General features: G+C 35.7%; 1 protein-coding gene across 1 annotated transcript; it reads right to left on the bottom strand.

Annotated features, from left to right (window-relative positions):
- Positions 1 to 223: 223 nt before the first annotated feature.
- Positions 224 to 18,674, bottom strand: LOC142356241 (uncharacterized; the record flags this gene model as incomplete). The annotated part of the gene is made up of 4 exons (XM_075408187.1): positions 18,193 to 18,674; positions 10,420 to 10,514; positions 9,361 to 9,482; positions 224 to 439 (listed from the first exon to the last, which is right to left on the bottom strand). Coding segments are annotated over exons 1-4 (705 nt in total), but the record flags the coding sequence as incomplete, so codon positions are not given.
- Between the last annotated feature and the right edge of the window lie 585 nt (positions 18,675 to 19,259).

A 19,259-nucleotide genomic window follows, 5' to 3' on the forward strand; every position in this document is an offset into this window, starting at 1 on the left:
CAGAATTTTGATGATAGAATATTGTGAATGACATTTAACACAAAAATCAACTTAAAGAAATCAGTCATGGAATTACCGTGCTATATCGCGCTTTAAACCTTTGCGCACCTGAACCTCGGATATATGTTAGGGATAATGCTGGGGTCAGTGTTGTTAGGTGTGTGTGTGTGTGTGTGTGTGTGTGTGTGTGTATGTGTGTGTGTGTGTGTGTGTGTGTGTGTTTGTGTGAAATATAGCACTTACTTAGTTCAGCCCACTCTTCATTGTTGACTGGTCTGTCGAAGTTGAAGAATGAGCTGGTGATTCTGTTGATTCTGATGTCATACTCATCCTTATTCGCTTTGTATTCAAACTGCTGTATCTCCTCCAAAGTGTCTCCCATGAAATCTTCGTTTTGGAACATCATGCACAAGTAGCCGTCACCTGCCTTCTTTTCAGCCTGTAAAGCAGCAACAAGTTTTGATCTATTTTTAAAATCGTATAATGATATTCACTCAATTCGGAGATAAGTTTTCAATGTGATTTTTTTGGATTTTTTATTGAACTTTTCTGTGAAAAGAGTCCCTAGTTCAGACGAGCAAACAAAAACGACAAAAATAGAAATAGTTAGTATGCTTGGTTTGTTCAGTATGTATGGTTTGGAACGGAGGACATCTCTGGTTCAGTCGGTCTGGAACCTAAGAAAGCGCTAGTATGTTTTATTTAGAAAATATTGGTAAAATCGGTTTTAAAACGTTGGGAAAAGTTTGGTGGAATTGGTTTGAAAAGTAAGAAAGCGTTGGTTTTGTCCATACAAAACGTTGAGTTTCGAGTCTCCATACAACAAATTGTTTTAGAGTATTCAAGCACTTTGATAGCGTTCTTTGAGCTGTGTCGTGGTCGATAACACGGGTCAAAGAATTCAATAAGTAGAATTTTAAATTAAATTTTAAACTGAAAATATACAAAAATTAGCTTGTATTTATAGTAGTTATCTATGCAAAAATATACAGAGAAAAATTAGATTAGCTAAAAATATATTACATGATTGGCATGTGAATAGATCTTAACTCCGAATCCCGGAGGTGATTTTCTATTTTCATCAACATTTCATGAGAATCATATATGGCTTGGGTACAATCGAGTTCATTAGTTGGAGATCGGTAGATGTTAGAATCAGGTTTCTGTTGGTGGGAGAAATTACTTCTGACATATGATTGATAGGTCAATAAGATAATGATAGCGCCAAAACAAAATTAGAATTGAGTTTAGTTTTGTGGCCATTACTTATCGACGCAGCAATAAAGTTCGTCAGGTAAGTGCTTCTTTCGTTCTTTGAAACTTTAATAAAGCAAACTTCTAAGTTTTTTATGATTCTTCGAAACCATCACATTCTCCCTCCTTTTTTAAGCAAGTTTGTGGGTATAGGTTCTCCAAATCTGTCGGGTTGTTTTCTGTTTCTTGTTGATGTTCGTGAAGGCTCTGAGGTTTCGGCTTTTTGGTGTTCTGCAGATCATGTGGCTGCAGATGCTTCATCTTGAAGTGAAGGTCGCACATTTGTGTTCTGAAGTTGTTGTTCTGATTGAGATATGGGCTCCTCCATTGCCAGTTCAGTTTTCACATTGTCCTCGTCTAGTCTCGCAATTTGGTAGTCGCTCTCTAGAATAGTCCATGCTGAGTTTTCGGGCTGTATGAAAGATGTGTTCAAGCCCTTCTTGATGATGAAGGTAGCAGGAACTGTCTTTGTCTTTTCGTTGGCCTTGAATGGAATGGGTTTGCACAAGTCGAAATCTCTTATTGCTGGTAGTCTCACTCTGCGTCCCAACAAGAGTTCAACTGGAGTTTTGTCCCTCACCTTTGAAGTGTTGCGATGTGTCATCAGTGCCTTTTGCAGGAATGCTCCAATTGACACATTGAGTTTGGAACTCCTTGCTTGAAGTGCCCGCTTCACTGTCTGAACTGCTCTTTCAGCTAGTCCATTAGCTCTTGGATGATATACGGGTGATTCCATTTTCTTAATTCCCATTGATTCACACCACTGTTTAAGGTCACCACTTACAAATTTAGGACCTTTATCAGATACTAAAGTTTTTGGTATTCCGAATCTTGCAAAGATTTGACTAAGATATATTTTAACTGTTTCTGATGTTCTATTTCCCGCGGGGAAAGCTTCTATCCAACCAGAACCCGCGTCAACAATTACTAAAATATTGCCTTGGTCCTCAACCTAACCCCAGTCCATGTAGAGCCGTTCCCAAACGTCGGCTTCTGGCCACGTAGAGACTGTTTTTCCTAGGCTAGGCCTGTTCTTTTGACACCTCTTACATTTACTAACAAAGTGTCGAACGTCTTGGGTAATGCCAGGCCACCATGCTATCATTTTGACTGATGCCTCAGTTGCATTCTTCCCGTGATGTGTCTCATGTGCTTTTGCCAAAACCAATTGTCGTAGTTTGCGTGGAATGAAAGGAACAACACCGCTGCACCGCTGAAGATGATTACCTTCTGTAAAGTAAGTGAATCTTTCTGTTGTTCGAATCCTTTTTCCGCTTCTGAACATTGTTTCCAATTGCCGCTTTTGATTCGTTTCGTTATGTCCTGGAAGAGTCTGTTTGTTCCAAGTTCAGTCTTGATTTCTGCTTGGGTCAGCAAATCACTCTGGGCGAAGTAGATGTTATTGATTGCGAAGCACAGTCGATCGTTGTCCGATTCGTCTTCGTTAAAATTCATTCAGCTCAAAGCATCTGCATGGGGTATCTGCTCTCCTGGTGTGTACTTCAACTCATAGTCGAAACTCATTAGAGTTATTGCACGTCTTGTGATTCTCGCTGATGCTGTCTTTGGGATCTCCGCGTCTGGTGCAAAGAGATATTTGAATGGTTTGTGGTCAGTCTGTAGGGTAAATTGTCTTCCAAGAAGGAATTGCTTAAGTCTTATGACCACAAACACAATTGCCAGTGCTTCCCGCTCTATGTTCAAGTAGTTCTGTTCCGCTGGAGTCAATTTTGTCGATACATATATGACTGGATGTCCTTCTTGCGAAAGAACCCCACCAATGGTTTTTTTCAGAGGCTTCAGTAGTAACTGTTGCTTCTTTTTGTAGGCTATATTGCTGTACTAGTGGGTTAGCACATAATTCATTTTTTATGTCTTCCAAGGCTTTTTGTTGCATTTTGCCCCATGAGAAATCGCCATTTCTCATGTTATTTAAGGGTAGCATTTTTGTTGCAAAATCAGGAATCATTCTTCCGAATAAATTATTTAGCCCAACAAACGATTCGAGTTGTTTGTTGTTAGTTGGTGCTTTTGCGTTTTTCAACATTTTTGGAATCTGGTGCTATTCCTTCCTTTGAAATGGAGTATCCCAAAAAGCTAACGCTATCTACCAGTTTTGAGTTAGATTTTTTTCATTAATAATAAAAATTTTCTCACGTAGTCGACTCTTGACTGCAAGCATTCCCTTGTCGAACTGCTCCTTGGTAGTTCCTTACACCAATACATCGGCTTGAAAGATCACAAAACTTTTGATTCCTTTGAGTGTTGATTTGATGCAATTCTGGAACATTGAAGAAGAGTTTTTCAATCCCTGAGGTAGTCGGCACATCTTGAACAGTCCCAGTGATGTGTTGATTGTGCATATATCTTTTGCTTCTTTGTCAAGTTCAATTTGATAGTAAGCATCTGAGAGGTCAATTTTGCTAAACTCTGAGGCCCCATGTAGGTTGTGGAAGATCGTTTCCATGTCTGGTATTGGGTAGTCCTCATCCATGACCTTGCCATTGATGTGCACTTTCAAGTCCACGCAAAGTCTCAGTTCTCCACTCTTCTTTCTCTGCCACACCACTGGAGATGCATTAGTAACTCATCATGGCTGTATCGGTTCAAAGATGCCTTGTCTGACCATTTGTGCCAGCTTCTCTGTGACCTTGTCTTGAAGAGGTAGAGGTATTTTTCTGGCTTTGCAGAACATTGGCTGGGCTCCTGGTATCAGCTTCTCATGAGTTTTGTAACCCATCACAGCAAGTAGGTGCTCAGCTGTGATGTTGTTCACACCCTGCTTGGGAAGAAGGTCTCTACCAAGTAGTCCAAATTCTTTATCAGACTGCACAACTGCTAGTTGTTTTTGCGTGAGCCTGCTTCCGTTCCACTCAACGTCACAAATAACTGATCCCAGATGCCTTAATTGATGACCATCATAAACTTCGAGATGTCTTTTCCTACCATCCAACTGAGGTTTACCAAGCTCAGTCCATATTTTTGATGATTTCATTGTGCTGTCTGCACCTGTGTCTACCTGGATTTTTACTTTGCATTTATTTATTGATATAAATTCCCATGTCACAGACATGATAAAGATTTGTTTTTTAGTAAAAAATATTCCCAAATCCAATGCTGGAGATGCTTGCTCTGAGGAAACCTTTTCTTCTTCGCAAAAGTTATTCTGTCTATTGTAATTAACTGAATTCGTTTGGGGTTTGCTTCTACACATTTTTGAGAAGTGTTCCATCTTTTCAACCTTTTCACAGTTGTTGCAGTTTTTACATAGCGCTGGACAGGGTCTACTAGAATGTGGCTTATCTCCACACCTAGTGCACATGTTGTTGCTTTTATTAGCAGTAATTTTTTCATTTGGTTTTTGATAGGTGGTCTTTTTGGAGATGTACTCAACTTCTTTCCACAGTAAAGGCCTTATTACCTGATGAAGAGCTTGCAAAAGTCATTGCTTGACTTCTGAACTCTAAGTTCTCGGTCTTTTCAGTAACCGACATTGCTGGTTTTGCTTTAAAACCGTCTAGTAGTCTAATTTTGCTTCAGGATACCTCAAACCTGAGATATACTTTATTTTTACCAATTCCTCATCGGGGTTGGCCGCTGTTTTCAGTTTTTCGAAGTCACAATAGCGTGCTTCTTCTCTAAGACGTGCTAGGAAGTCGTCTTCTGACTCCCCTACGCATTGTATTATGGACAGAAATTTAGCCCTTTCTGCCGTTACTACTCTCTCCTTAGAAGAAAAATAATTTTGAATCGCTAATCTGACATCTTTTTACGGAGTGTCTATCACATTACTAGGACGCATTAGGCTCCTAAGTTTAATAATTGCATCCTGCCCGCACATACTAAGGAAGAGATTGGTTACCTGTAGGTCCTGTACAGTAACATCGGTGTTGACCTTGTCCTCTTCTTCTCTGCGCTACATTTCGCCACAAAGGACAAAATCCACGCAGTAGCTGAATCTGCATTCTGTAGATCCGAAATTGGTCTGTCTGTAGCTGGTCTGGACACCATTGTGGTGGTCGATAACACGGGTCAAAAAATTCAATAAGTTGAATATTAAAATAAGATTTGAACTGAAAATATACAAAATTTAGCTTGTATTTATAGTAGTTATCTATGCGAAAATATACATAGAAACTTTAGATTAGCTAAAAATATTTTACATGATTGGCATGTAAATAGATCTAACCCCGAATCCCGAAGGTGATTTTCTGTTTTCATCAACATTTCAAATGAGAATCATATATGGCTTGGGTACAATCGAGTTCATTAGCTGGAGGTCGGTGGTTGTTAGAGTCAGGTTTCTGTTGGTGGGAGAAATTACTTCTGACATATGATTGATAGGTCAATAAGATAATGATAGCGCCAAAACAAAATTAGAATTGAGTTTAGTTTTGTGGCCATTACTTATCGACGCAGCAATAAAGTTCGTCAGGTAAGTGCTTCTTTCGTTCTTTGAAACTTTAATAAAGAAAACTTCTAAGTTTTTTTATGTTTCTTTGAAACCATCACAAGCTGTAAACTCAAACCTAATTTTTTTTTGAAAAAAAATCTGACAGGATGTGCAAATTTAATAAAATTTTCCTTTTAGTTCTGTGACCAAATTAGTTGAAAAATTTTAAATCTCTTGTGCGTCTTCAGATTTAAAGATGCAACGTATACGTTGAACAGTCATGGTTATTATTTTCATTGGTATATGGTTTTATTGGGTTTTGATATATGACTTTATTGGGTTTGAAATCGTTTTTACCAACTGATTCATTTGTTTAATAGCCAAAGTACATAACGTTTGTTACGTTTAAACACCAAACTTATAAAGGATCTCTTACGTTTAAAAACCTGAAAATCTTTCGTAGTTTTTGGGAAATCGACTGCAAGACTGCAAACACACGGACCATTTTTTAAATAGGTTTTGAAGTATGGTAGAATGGAAATTTAAACCTAGGTAAGACAAGCAAAATTTGATTTTTTTAAAAAAACTAAAAATAAATTGAATTATGTTGAACCATCTTTTCATAACAAATTTTGATAAACCAGGTCGAAATCTTGCTGAAAGATCAACTGATCCAAACGTAACGCAAAAGGTTCTGAAAACGATTTCTTATCAGGAATGGCATCAGGATAACATCAAAATATTTCAAACTTCATTTCAGTGGAATGTTATGTAAAAAAGTATCCAAAAAAGCAACATTCATGTTTAATATTGATGTGAATTATGTGGATTAATTTGCATTGAAGGAAGTTACTGTGGTTTGACACCAGGAAAAGCGGCGGTTTCTTCCGTTTGAAGCCAAACATGAAACGGCTTGTTATGTTTGAATTCAAACTGAACGACGGTTTCATGCGTTTAAAACGGAGCATACCGACGGTTTATTACGCTTAAACCTAACAATAATTTTTACCCTTAGAACTAGACCTACCAATCGCTTCAGGTAATAGTCCGTATCAATAATTGCAGACGGCATTGAAGCCATCTTCGTGGAAAGAGGGAATTCAACCAGACGACTAGGACAGATTGCGTTTCCTTTGGAACAAAGATGGCTCAAAGAAACCTTTAAAATACCCCTTTTTTCAATCCAAGAAACAACATTTTTTTTTGCCTACGCGCATTAAACGTTCATCAGACGTCTGGAGAGAATTAAAAAGATCTATCAAGTACATATTAGACAAGTTTGAGATTGATTACTTCATGCAGACACACATTACTACAAGAGAAATCAAAACTGTTCCGAAATAAGGAAAGTTCAATTTTTTAAGTCTTCTTCAACTAACAAAATGATACTTTTGTCATCAACTACATCTATAACTCTGCTTAAAGTTGTTAATCATCATTTCATATTGTCTTGGTGTGTTATCTTGGTCTTACTCATTTTGCACGTTCTATTTTCAATTTATGGTTCTGACTGCTCAAAAGTCAAGTTCATTACAACTTTTTTGACGATATCTGGCCGAATTGAAACACAGCTAGAAAATAAAGATTTTTGAACAGAGACTTCCGTGTGTAATCCAGCATGGCTGATTTTGCTGTTTGCTATTAGAATAAAATGCAATCTACGGAAGACGATCAAAGGTGGGGGAAAAAACTGCAATTTTGACTGAAAACTATTAGCAAGAAGTTGAACAATGAATTGAAGTGTTTAATTGCAGACCCCCAAACCAAATCCGAAGTTTTTGTCCACATTATCAATGTTGTTTATCCGCTTCATACGTTCAAGCACGCGGCAATGCTGACGGTTGCTGCAGGTGTGTACATCAAAACAAAATACGAGGACGGAAGAGTCCCGCAACAATTGGTCGTCCGAAAAAAGTTGCGCTTATCTGACAATTTTGAATCCCAAAGAAAGAAAAGCATGCAGCTGCAGCAACAACGTTTGGTGATAAACTTGCTGGTTTCGGAGAGACTAGAACGAGAAAAAAGTTGCGCAACAAAATCTTTCCGGAGAGACAGCACCGCCACTCATATATTAATAATAATAGTTTTGGTTCCTGCGTCATCGCAGCGGATCAGCATTAGGCCAAAGCGGCCGGTTCTCGGCTGCCCTTGTTCTTATTATTCCCCACATTTCTGACTGTTCTTTTTATGAGCATCATTGCTCTTTTTTGGTGACTATGTCCACTTTTTTTGCGTCTGAAATTTTGACGTGGTACCATCATTGCAGTCAACATTGGTCAGGCTATGGTCAACCTGAAGCTATGGTTAAGTAAGAGCTCATCCTCACGCAGCCAGCTTCGCGGAGGCAGCGGATTGAACTCTCAATCATTGGCGTGTGAATCACACACATTACCTCTCGGCTATCACGCCATATTGATTCAAACCAACCAGCGATTTTCATAGCTTATCACTCGGCGGAAAAAACATGGAACCTCAAATCCTAATTACTGTAAGCCCATACCATGAAATTTGAATTCTTCCTAGCCCTGCCACTCTAATTAGCGACAGTTGAAACTCCTCATCTATGGCTCAAACTAGTCGCCAGTTTTGTGTTGGCATCTCAGCAATACCATACCCTCCCGAAAAACAATTCTACCTTTGTCTGTGAAGCGTAACCAACAAAAAACGTTAACTTCATCCTAACATTGATAACGAGAGGTTCTCAATCTCGACTACATATTTGGCATTACAAGATAATGTAGAGAACAGTGCAACTGCTGAACTCCTCCGTAAAACCTGAAATTAGGGAAAAAAGGAGCTCAACCATCAACATTCATTGAAGATATTCCATCTGACGAGAAGAATGAAGAAACAACTTCATCATTAGAAAACTCGGAGTTTTTCTTTTTGCAAATAGTATGACATTTGCTAAAAAACAAATCTCTTTTTCTTCAAGACCGCAATTGACCGTTGAAAAATGGCAACAATTTTGCAAGGCACTCTTGTTGTACACCTCAATACATCATCTAATTCTGCACGGCCAAAGCAACCTCACAATACTTTTGATCAAAAATCCTTCTGATGACTGCAGACATCAACGTTTCGAACATGTCGACGCAGACATTCAATAAACGCTAATGATCATTTGCGTGAAAAGACACTTATGGACCTCGGACAGCACTTATTCCTTTGCAGACGACAGATGACAGATAAGACGAGATCAAAGACGGAAGAATGCCTGTATCCCGATATCGGACAAAATCCTTGCAAAAGCACTCCAATGAACGCATTTGACTCTCTTTTAACTTGAAGAAAAAACATAAAGCATAGATGCTAAGTGTGAATAGTGACATGAACAGCCTTGTTTCATTTGGTGTTTAAATGTTTCTTAAAAATTTGAGACATGGAGAAGAAAAACGAGTCAATACGAACCAAAATTTGTCCTCTCCTGTCCCTTTATTTTGTGGGGCTAGAACCTATTGTCTCCCTAATAATCACATTGCTATCATAGAGTGATGGGGGCTATTCTTTTTATGACAGGTTTCGCATGAGTAAAGAGAGGTAGGAAATTTGAATGAGATTGTGCACACAACCATTTTGAAAGACTATTTTTTTTCAACTTGAATGAATTTTGTCAGATAAACTTGTTTTCAAGATCTTCTAGCAAGACAAACTGTTTCCCACAAGAGCTTGCATGATAAACTTTTGGTTTCTCGACTAAATAACTGACTGACCTTGACGACAGAATGACCATTGATGGTGTCCACTACAATGAGAGTGGGCAGGGCATCACACGAATGCTCCACCTCTATGTGGAACACCCCACCGTTCTTTCTGATGTACTCTCGACACTGGACTACACACAACAAACAACAATGAAAGAATACCCGCACAGTCTTACTCAATTTGAAAAATAGCTCAATAAACCAACAATAGTCGCAGACTTTGCCTCGGCCGTAAGAATTTGATGCGTTTATGTTGCTCATCGTTAAAAAATCCTTGCCTGTGTGTTTTGTTAACGCACCGTTCCTCCTGTGTGCGTTCTAAATTGGTCTGCGTCATAAACGAGGACCTCAACCTGAAGAAGTTCGAGATTTAAACTTACTTTTTTATCATCTTAAAAATGAAAGCTCAATTTCGCGATGTTTGAGGTGACTGTTATATTTTGAAGGTGCTGGAATTGTAAAAAGCTTCCGATAATGGAATTAGAAACTGTGACATAGTAATGTACATCGTGAAATACTTTAGCAGTTCGTATGAAGTAGTAGGGGAAGAGGGGGGGAGGTGTTGAGAATCAAAACATTCCATCAACTTAGCCCTTATTGCTGCAAGTTACACGAGTTATTAAGGTTCAAATTGGAGTTCAGTTCAAGAGACATGGCAGCATATTTACGTGCAATTTGTAACTTGTTGTGTGTGTTAAAATCATATATGCTTGTTCGACGTTTCAGCGAACGTCATTGCTTATGGTTTCTTGGTTTTAATACAAAGATCATTTATGATTTCTTAAAAATCATACAAAGTCATATATAAAAAATGGAAATCTTATTAAGATCATACTAGGATACAGTCTATGATTTGTATGGTATCATATATGATTTCAGTATGATTACTAAGAAGTGGCGACTCGGGTTTCCGTACATCAATGCTGATGTATTTATACTATTGCCGACTGATTCAAATTAAATTCAACTTTTCTAAATTAAGTTCTTGGCCGGAACCGAACAAACTGATTGGAACAATATGTTTCATCACATCCGAGCATTAGTTTTTAAGTTAAAACTATTTCTTACCTTCCTTCCCGTCCACCAAGTCCAACCAATCCTCGTAAATGTTCTCAACCTTTTGTGCGTCGATCTCACAGATATCTTGTCCATGCATGTGCTCACTGAAATAAAATGGAAATTCATAACGTTTATTATGAGAAAGACCCAAAAAATGTAAGCGCGTCATCCGTTCCTCGACCATTTAGGTCGAATTTGGGTGACTTTGTAAATTTTCGTGAGACTGACTAGCCTTTTTGTGTGACTATAGTTATTTCTGCTTTTGTAGTGTTAATTTCAAACACTTTTCAAAGAAATCATCCGATGTTTTGTAGATCGGTTGAAAAATTACCAAAAATACGTGGCAAAAGTGAATCTTGCTGCTTTTGAGATTGTTGGAAGTTTCGTGGACCCGCCGTACCAATTCACAATGCAAAGTGATCACGCTATCGTAACATAATTGACGGAAAAAGCATGAATTTGGTCACCCGTATTCAAAGGTACATGTAAACCTTTCCCTATATTTTTGAATTTAAAAACCAACAAGGTGGCTCGCAATGTGCGTTCGCACATGATGTTCCGACCCGAGCTCATCTACATTTTTGACTAAATTGTCAACCAAATGAAGAGATAACAAAAATAGATGTTTGAATTTTAAAAAAATGCTACATTTTAAGTTAATTAAACACACTAAATTCTGCCTCGATGAAATAGCAATCATAGGTTTCATTCATGTGACATCAATAACTCATCACAATAAGTCGTATGGCAAAGAAAAATACATCAAAATCACGAAATTTTTGAGAAAACCCATAGTATCAAAGTCAAAAAATTATACAGCTTTCAACGGAAGGCATTTAATACGCTAAATTATGCCTAGATGATGTGACGACTAGGATGTTTGTCAATTTATCAATAAGACATTACAACAAGTCATTGACTATGAAAACAACAACAAAAACAGGCAAAATCCAAAAGTTCGGTAGAAAATTGAGAGAAGAAAGTGTCGAAGCTATTTAAACCATAAGCTTTTTTCTCTGAAAACTTTTTCAACGATCCATTGAACGTCTTCACTAAGCCAATGGGAGCTATCAATATTAGGATAATGTAATACGATTTCAAAAGGAACCAAAATTACTTAAAAAAATCCAAAAATTATAAAAATTATGAAAACTCGTGCACCGAAGTCAAAAAAACCCAATAGTTAGAAGACAAAACCGCTAACTAGATAAATTGTTGCCGATGTAGAAAAAAGCGGTTCTGTCATTACCGAGACTGACTTACAATCAACGAAAATAAGCTTAAGATTGATTTATGTTAAAAAAAAATAAAAAAATATTTTTAAAGTCTTAACAGCCAGCCATTAAACTCAAAAGCTTTCATAGGAATTCAATGAATACGCTCAGCTATGCCACGATGTGAATACAAGGATGTTTATGATGCCTAGGTAATCAATAGGACATCACAATATGTCTGATGACTATGAAAAAAAAACAACAAATACAGCCAAAAACCAAAAATTCTTTAGAAAAATGGGAGAAGAAAGTGTTGAAGCCATTTAAACCATATTTTTTTTTCAGAAAGTTTTATCTATGATCCTTTAGACGTCTTCATTAAAGGAAGATGTAGCCATCAATATTAGGATGACGTGATAAGATTTCAAAATGAACCAATAAAACGAAATTTCCAAAAAATTTTTAAAAAAATTTGAAATCTTGTTGCATTGAAGACGTATAACCAATAGTTATTTGATAAAGCCGCCAATGAGATTAAATTATGTTGCACTGGTATGAAGGAGTTCAATCCTGTTTTTACTGAGACGAACTTACAGTTCACAAAAACAAGTTTCTGATTTACTAACTTTAAAAAACTTATTTTCAAAGTCTTAACAGCCATTAGCTGTCCACTCACAGCACTAGATAGGTTCACTTAATGCTCATTAGCAAATCTATTGCACGTTTAGTCAACAAATTCATGCCATAGGATTATAAAACTATAGTAAAACCTCAAAAAATAAATCAAAATTTCATTTCAAATTACGAAATTTGAGATACGAGTCCAAAAAAAAACATGAGCGATCCCTTCGAAACAAATTTTTTGTTCATTGGGCTTCATTTGATCGTAAAAGAAGTTTGTCATTAACGGAACTTCGATATTAAAAGTGTCTAGTAGTCTCTAGGTGACTTGAAAAAACAAAAAAAAATTGCAAAATTTTCTAAAAAAAGAGCTCCCAAACCTAATTCGAATTTTTTTTATATATTAAACTTCCCTCTAAGACTAGAACTAATCTTTATTATCTCCTTTCGTCTATTAAAAACCTAAAATTGATTTACTTTTTGGCGTGAAATCTAGTTTTGAATTAAATTTTTCGTAGAAAAAACGTTAATTCGAACGAAAATTACGGTAAAAGTGAACAAAAGTGAACCAAATATCCAGTGTTCACATGAAAGTTTAAACCTCGATAGCTCCTCGAAAAAACGAAATTCAAAAAAATCTTTTTAATTTCGAATTCTACGCAGGACGAGCTTTTTAATGATACCACGCACATTTCTCTACGATGAATATATCGGTCGGCCAAAATTCACGGAACAAAAAAAACCCATTTGAGTATATAGTTCCTCCCCCCCACAAGTGGGGTCGGAACAATTACGTTATCTTTCATTTTGGCCAAAATGACACAATCGTTATCATAAGCTACCATTAAATACTGAAATTGCGGACAACATGACTAATGCGTTGTGGACGAACGTTTTGTGGACTCGAGTGACAAAATCTTTTCATTGTTGTCCACGCTTGCCGAAAACAAGCTACAAAAAATGTCCGGACATATTTATGAAGAAATAAGAAGACAATTAAGATAATTTTTAGCTCTTGTTAAGTGATTTTTTGTTCTAATCAATTGGCAAAAGGTGCATTCTTTGATTGAAAATGGATTTTTTCACACTTGCCTTATTTTGTGAAAAATTTTTGTAATTGATAAAAAAATGGTTTTAAGGAAATGATAAACAAAACTGTTACTTTCAACTGCTGAAGTTTTATTATAATATTTGTATATCTTTCTAACGCTGAACTTTTGATCTGTATAAAAATCATTTATGAGTTAGTTTGTTGACAAGCAATATCTAGATAATTTTTGATGTTAATATATACTGTAGGTGAAGACATGAATTCGACGTAATAAATTATTCAATGGAAATATCAACGAAAAATTAGAAATAACTTAAACAAGAAAAAATAGAGGTGAAATTGACTGAAGTAATGTTTTCCACAAGGTTATGCTCCATATAACCTTTTTGTTCCGACCCCTCTTGAGGGGGGAGGAACTATATACTCAAATGGGTTTTTTTGTTCAGTCAATTTTGGCCGATCGATATATTCATCGTAGAGAGTTGAGAATGGTATCATTAGGAAGCTTGTCCAGCGTAGAATATTGAATTAAAAAGATTTTTTTGATTTTCGTTTTTGACAGGGAGATATCGAGGTTTAAACTTTCGAGAAAAAAGAGTGAATTCCGTTGATTTCATTCACCTTTTTTCGGAATTTTTGATAAAATTTAATAAATGTTTCACAAAATTGTTGTTGATTTTACGTTTAAAGACAAAATATATTGTCGGCTATTTTCATTGATTTTTTTTGTCACAAATTCCGGCTAAATATTTCACAAAATTCAGACTTTTTCATCAAAAACAGCACGAAATAAGTTCCTTAGTCCACTCTGATCAAATTTGCGAAGAACTGCACGCCCAAACACAACTAAGACAATCTTTGTAGACTGAAAAGGGGGCTAATTCTACTTCAACCTTCCGTTCAGAGTGCTCTGTAAATAAAACTTTGCCGTTTTTTTCTAACTTTATTCGTTGATTATCAAAAACGCAGCATTTATTTTTTAACTAACAAAATATCTATATCAAAGATATTCCAAAAATTCAATATTTCTAATGGACAATCAGAATTAGCAGGACTAGTTCTGTACCAATCTTGGACCGTTACAATCCAAAAATGAATCGGATTGTCGTCAGTCGGTTTTTTATGAAAAAAAAATTCGATCTTTTTTATATTAATTAAATAACACAACATTTCAAATCAAAGCTTACTAGTGATAGGTCCTATTGGCTCCCTAATTAGCTTGAAATTAATTTATTTAGTTGATTGCTTGGAAGCTTATGGTCGTTTTGATTTTTAAAATATTTGATTTTTAAATAAAAAATGGCTTATTGAACTCTGCCTCCATGTTTCTCTTAATTTGTTCAACTTGTACCTTAGTGTCAGCAATCAAAGAGTGTACCATAATTCTGCTGAAATAAAATTTAGTATTTATTGCGGTTTTACGCCTTAAGTTATGGTGTTCTGGCTTTGATACTACAAGATTTCACAATTTTTTTTAAAATTTTTAGGTATTTGCCCATTTTTCATGTTTTCTAGTTTTGTCAAATTATCAGGTTATTTTCAGTTCATATATCTCATTTTCACGTTCAAAATAACGCACAATTGATAAAATTTAAATCCTTAACGACATAGATTGTGGTTCTTTACCGCTTCGACAATACTTTCTCGAAGAATTGAATTGAATTTTTTGATTTTGTCTTTAACTGTCGGTTTTACTTCGTCTTATTAGTCGTATTTATTTCCTGTAGAATGACCCGGTTTCGCTTTTCCTGGAAGAGTAGATGAGCTGATGTCCTGATAATAGAAGATAGATAATGGCTTTAATGCCTTTGAAATCAATTGTTTTCCAAAATGAAAAAAAAAACATTTCAACTTCGCAATTTTGTCCTTTTATTACCTGGTCTCGTTTATTACCTAGTCCCGTTAATTAAAGGTTAAAGATGACTTTATTTTTGTCAGGGGAAGATGTCAAAAGGGATTGGTGTCACAAAATCTAATGTTTTTTAGGAATTCGCTATGAATTTACTGGCTTCGACACGGGTTTTTTAGAAAAAAAGTCATTTAATTTTTGAATTTTGTCATAATTGACGTTCTTTTTGTAGACGTAAGACTTGTTCTGGATAATTGCAGTTCTCGAGGGCCTCCTTCTGAAGAATAGACGAACCTATTCAATTTTTTCATTTTGTAATTAATGGCTTTCATATCATTGAGATAAATTTTTTTTCGATGAAAACAGGTATTTTATAATCTTGCTTTTTTCTTTTTGGTCTAATTGTTACCTAGTTTCCTTAATGAGAGGACACATAATACATTTCAAGGGAAGGTGTCAAATGGGATTGGTGTCACAAAATCTAATGTTTTAAGAGAATTTGTTATGACTTTACTGGCTTTCACACGGGTTTTTCCCAAAAAAAGTAAATGAATTTTTGATTTTTGTCAAATTTTCTTTTTGTGGACGTAAGACGTATTCTGGATAATTGCAGGTCTCCTGGGCTTCCTTTGGATTAATGGACGAACCTATTCAAATTTTTCATTGTGTAATTAATGGCTTTTATGTCTTTGGAAATAAATTTTTTTCGAAAAAAAACAAGTATTACATAATTTTGCATTTTTTCTTTTCTGTCTAATTGTTGCTTATTTTCATTAATGAGCGGCTACATAATACATTATCGGTTCTCAACGAAGGTGCAATCGAACATATTTTGGGGGGCAAAGTATGGCTTTACGGCTTCCAAATCATTTTCTGGCAAGTTCTATTTGATTTTTAGTTTGTTATCTATTTGTTGTTCTTTTTGTAACTGCAAAAAAAATTGAATACCAAGAGTTCTTAATTCTCTTCTATAGAAGCATTGGTAACTGTAAACATATGGGATATTTTAGTTGATTCCTATTGGTTTTCATTACTTTGAAATTAATTGTTTTTTTTTTTAAAAATTTCTGCGAAATTTCTATCTTTAAAATTTCTTTTCTTTCTTTGTCCCATTGTTACCAAGCTTTTTTTATGAACTGGTGAATAACCATTTTTTTTCTGGCGAATTACAAGTTATTTTATTTATTTTCATTTTTGTCTGACGCTATTTTGAGTTTTTTATTAAGTTTTGTTTTTTAAAACGGACATTAATTTTTTGATGTAATTTATGTTTGTTGTTGTTGTTTGATTTTGCTGTTCGTCTTCGCTCGCTTTCTTAATATCGGCATATCTCATCAATCTAATGCATCAAATGTTACTCCACTGAGTTATTTGCTTTGGAGGCTATCTTTTTGTTCATACACCAGTTTTTTTGAAAAATACTTGAATTTTTTGTGTTTTTCCATCTGTTCCTCATTTGCTGGACAATTATGCCAAAAATATGGATGAGCGGGGTCGGAACCTTATGCGCGATCGCATATTACCGAGCCGCCTTGTTGATTGACAAGTTAAACATATTTTAATTTTACGGAAAAAAGGCGCAGGGCGTGAAACAAAGAAACGATTCCGGAGTATTTGCATCTAGTGTTTTTTCTCGTTTTGGGCACTTCTTTAAAATCTTTACAAAAATATATAGGTTCATTGAAAAAGTGTTAGCAATCGAACGATAGTTTTGGCAAGGCCCGTTCAGAACTAACAAGAACAAGTAAAAGTAGTACTTAGATCAGTTTTCGTAAAAGTTTTTTTCTGATCTTTTTGTCTTCAAAAAAAATATTCGGACAAGATTTGCATCCAAAATCTTTGCTCTCAACCAGGCTTTAATAATTTTAAATATACCAAAAGCGATCTAAAGCAGATTTTTTGTTCAAAAGTTTTGACTCAACATTTTTTGCAAATGTTTTCTTACCTATGAAACCCTATTAATTATAAGGAGTTGAGGAGTTTTCTTTCTTGCAACTGTTTTTTAGAAAGTTTATGCCGAAAGTTTAAGTTTTGCTTCAGTTCTAAGGAACTGGTCGCCACTCAAAAAGATCTAACATTGACCATATAAAGCTGTTTGGAATGGTTTTATGGCGAGTAATTAAAATTTTTGGTATTTTCTTTCGACGCCAAGCAACAGCGATGCTATTATTGGTCTCATCGTAGTTTTTATTGTTTTATTTGGCGTTTGGCGCTTTTTGCGATATCCATTTATTCACGTACCAAGAACGCAAAGTGGAAGATTCTTCAATGACTTCCACTTCTCAGCAGCTAATTTTTTTTTTGTGTATGTGACGTCATTTGGTGCTGCATTTTCTATAGGGTTATATTTGAATCGTGCAAGTAGTGCACTTTTAGAGCATTCATGAATTAGCTCACTCAATAAGGCAATTTCTGCACTCACTAAGAGTCATAATGATATGTCTATATACTTTAATGTCTGAATTTTGTTGCGAAAATTAGCATAGAATTTGGAATCAGAATATCATTTTTTAAAATCCCATTTTTTGGGTCTGGGTGGTCTTTTTTTGAAAAAGGTGGCATCATCTGTCTATTTTGCGGCTCTTGTCTTCCAGTATGCCTGCTATGTTTTGGTTTGCGAAGCCAATGCTCCATAATATTCAAGTTCTATGATTAATTTTTTTTGTGAGCTAGGGAGAAAAAATATCTAGATATCTTCTTTTCTATGTGAGAGGTGATAGCAGGGAAATGAAGCGGTAACGTAAAAGCTAAAAAATTTATTGATGGTTAAGAATTATGCAAGCCGATTATAATAACTACCCCGTAATAATAACTTCCCAGTTATGACTTACCCGTTATTCTAACTTCCGGGTTATAATAACTTCCCCGAATACAATTTTGTTCAATCAGTATTTCAAGGAATCAAGCATAATATTCTCTGTGAAGAGTGAAGATTTCTCGATTGGTTTCAAAAACCATATCCTGAATTCAATTCTTTAACTACCCAAAATAGGGCCCGAGCGGGACTTGAACCCACGCCGGTAGAAAAAACGGAACAACCGCCTTACTTGATGTAAGCATCTCGACAGTATTGACGCTCGCAATAGATGTTAGCCCTGCTGCTGTCTCCCGAGAAAATGGCCTCGGCCGAGAAGTACCCCACAACAGCCAACACCATCACAATCAGGCCCACAATCGCCACAATTAGCATAATTGTGCCACACCCAAAAGCCGCTGTTTTCTTCCGGGCCTCTGGAGTCGAAATCGGAACAAAATCAGTCCATTGTTTTTTCTTACCCTCCTCGTCTTTAACCTCCGCCGGCTTCAAGTCAACAACCATTTTGAATTATGTATTCTGCGCTGGTTTCTGCGACTATTTGTATAACTTTCAACGACGAAAATTACCGAATCAGCTTAATGCGGTTTCTTACTTTTAATAAAGCGAGCTGCTGATTTTTGAAAATAAGTTTTGTTTAATGAAGTTTTACATGCAGAGCGTGATCAAACTTTTCAGACAATTTTTGCTAGAGCGAATCTAAACGTTGCCAGGCCAGCAAAAGTTAAAAATAAATAATTATCAAAAATCAACTCGAAAGCGTATTATACAAGCCAATTTGAAAAACTTAAAGTCATAAAACGACTTTTCAGTTTTTGTGGTCGCACTGCAATGTTAGTTAGTTCATAAAGTCCAGCTCCAGTGATGTTCATAATTGCAACTTATATCTTTTCTTTTGTGGTATCAATTTTGCCAGAAGAGTTTCAAAAAATTGGCACCACTTTCCAAATTCTCGATAAAGTCATAAGACTTACTCTGACGTCATATAATTTTTGCAATAAATTATTCACAGTAAATTTATCAGCAAAGTTTACATATATCTAGTGAGCTCCGAACGATCACACAATCGTTGTTTTTTCATAAGTTATTTATAGTTCGAACAAGTTTTAAATCAAAACGCACATTTTTACAGACAAACATTAAGATAGATGTATATAAGAAAAGATTTTTTTCGCTAGCAAGCTTTGGCGTGCCTTCTTAAACAAAGCATCAAATTTTGATCAAGCTGGCCAATTTTTGAAGAAGTTTGAGAAAATTAAATGGACTTGTTTGGCTTAGACATTCTTAGCACGAATGCTA

Source organism: Convolutriloba macropyga, unplaced genomic scaffold, assembly GCF_964194025.1.
Source record: "Convolutriloba macropyga unplaced genomic scaffold, txConMacr16.3 SCAFFOLD_4431, whole genome shotgun sequence".
Classification (NCBI taxonomy): Eukaryota; Metazoa; Xenacoelomorpha; order Acoela; family Convolutidae; genus Convolutriloba; species Convolutriloba macropyga.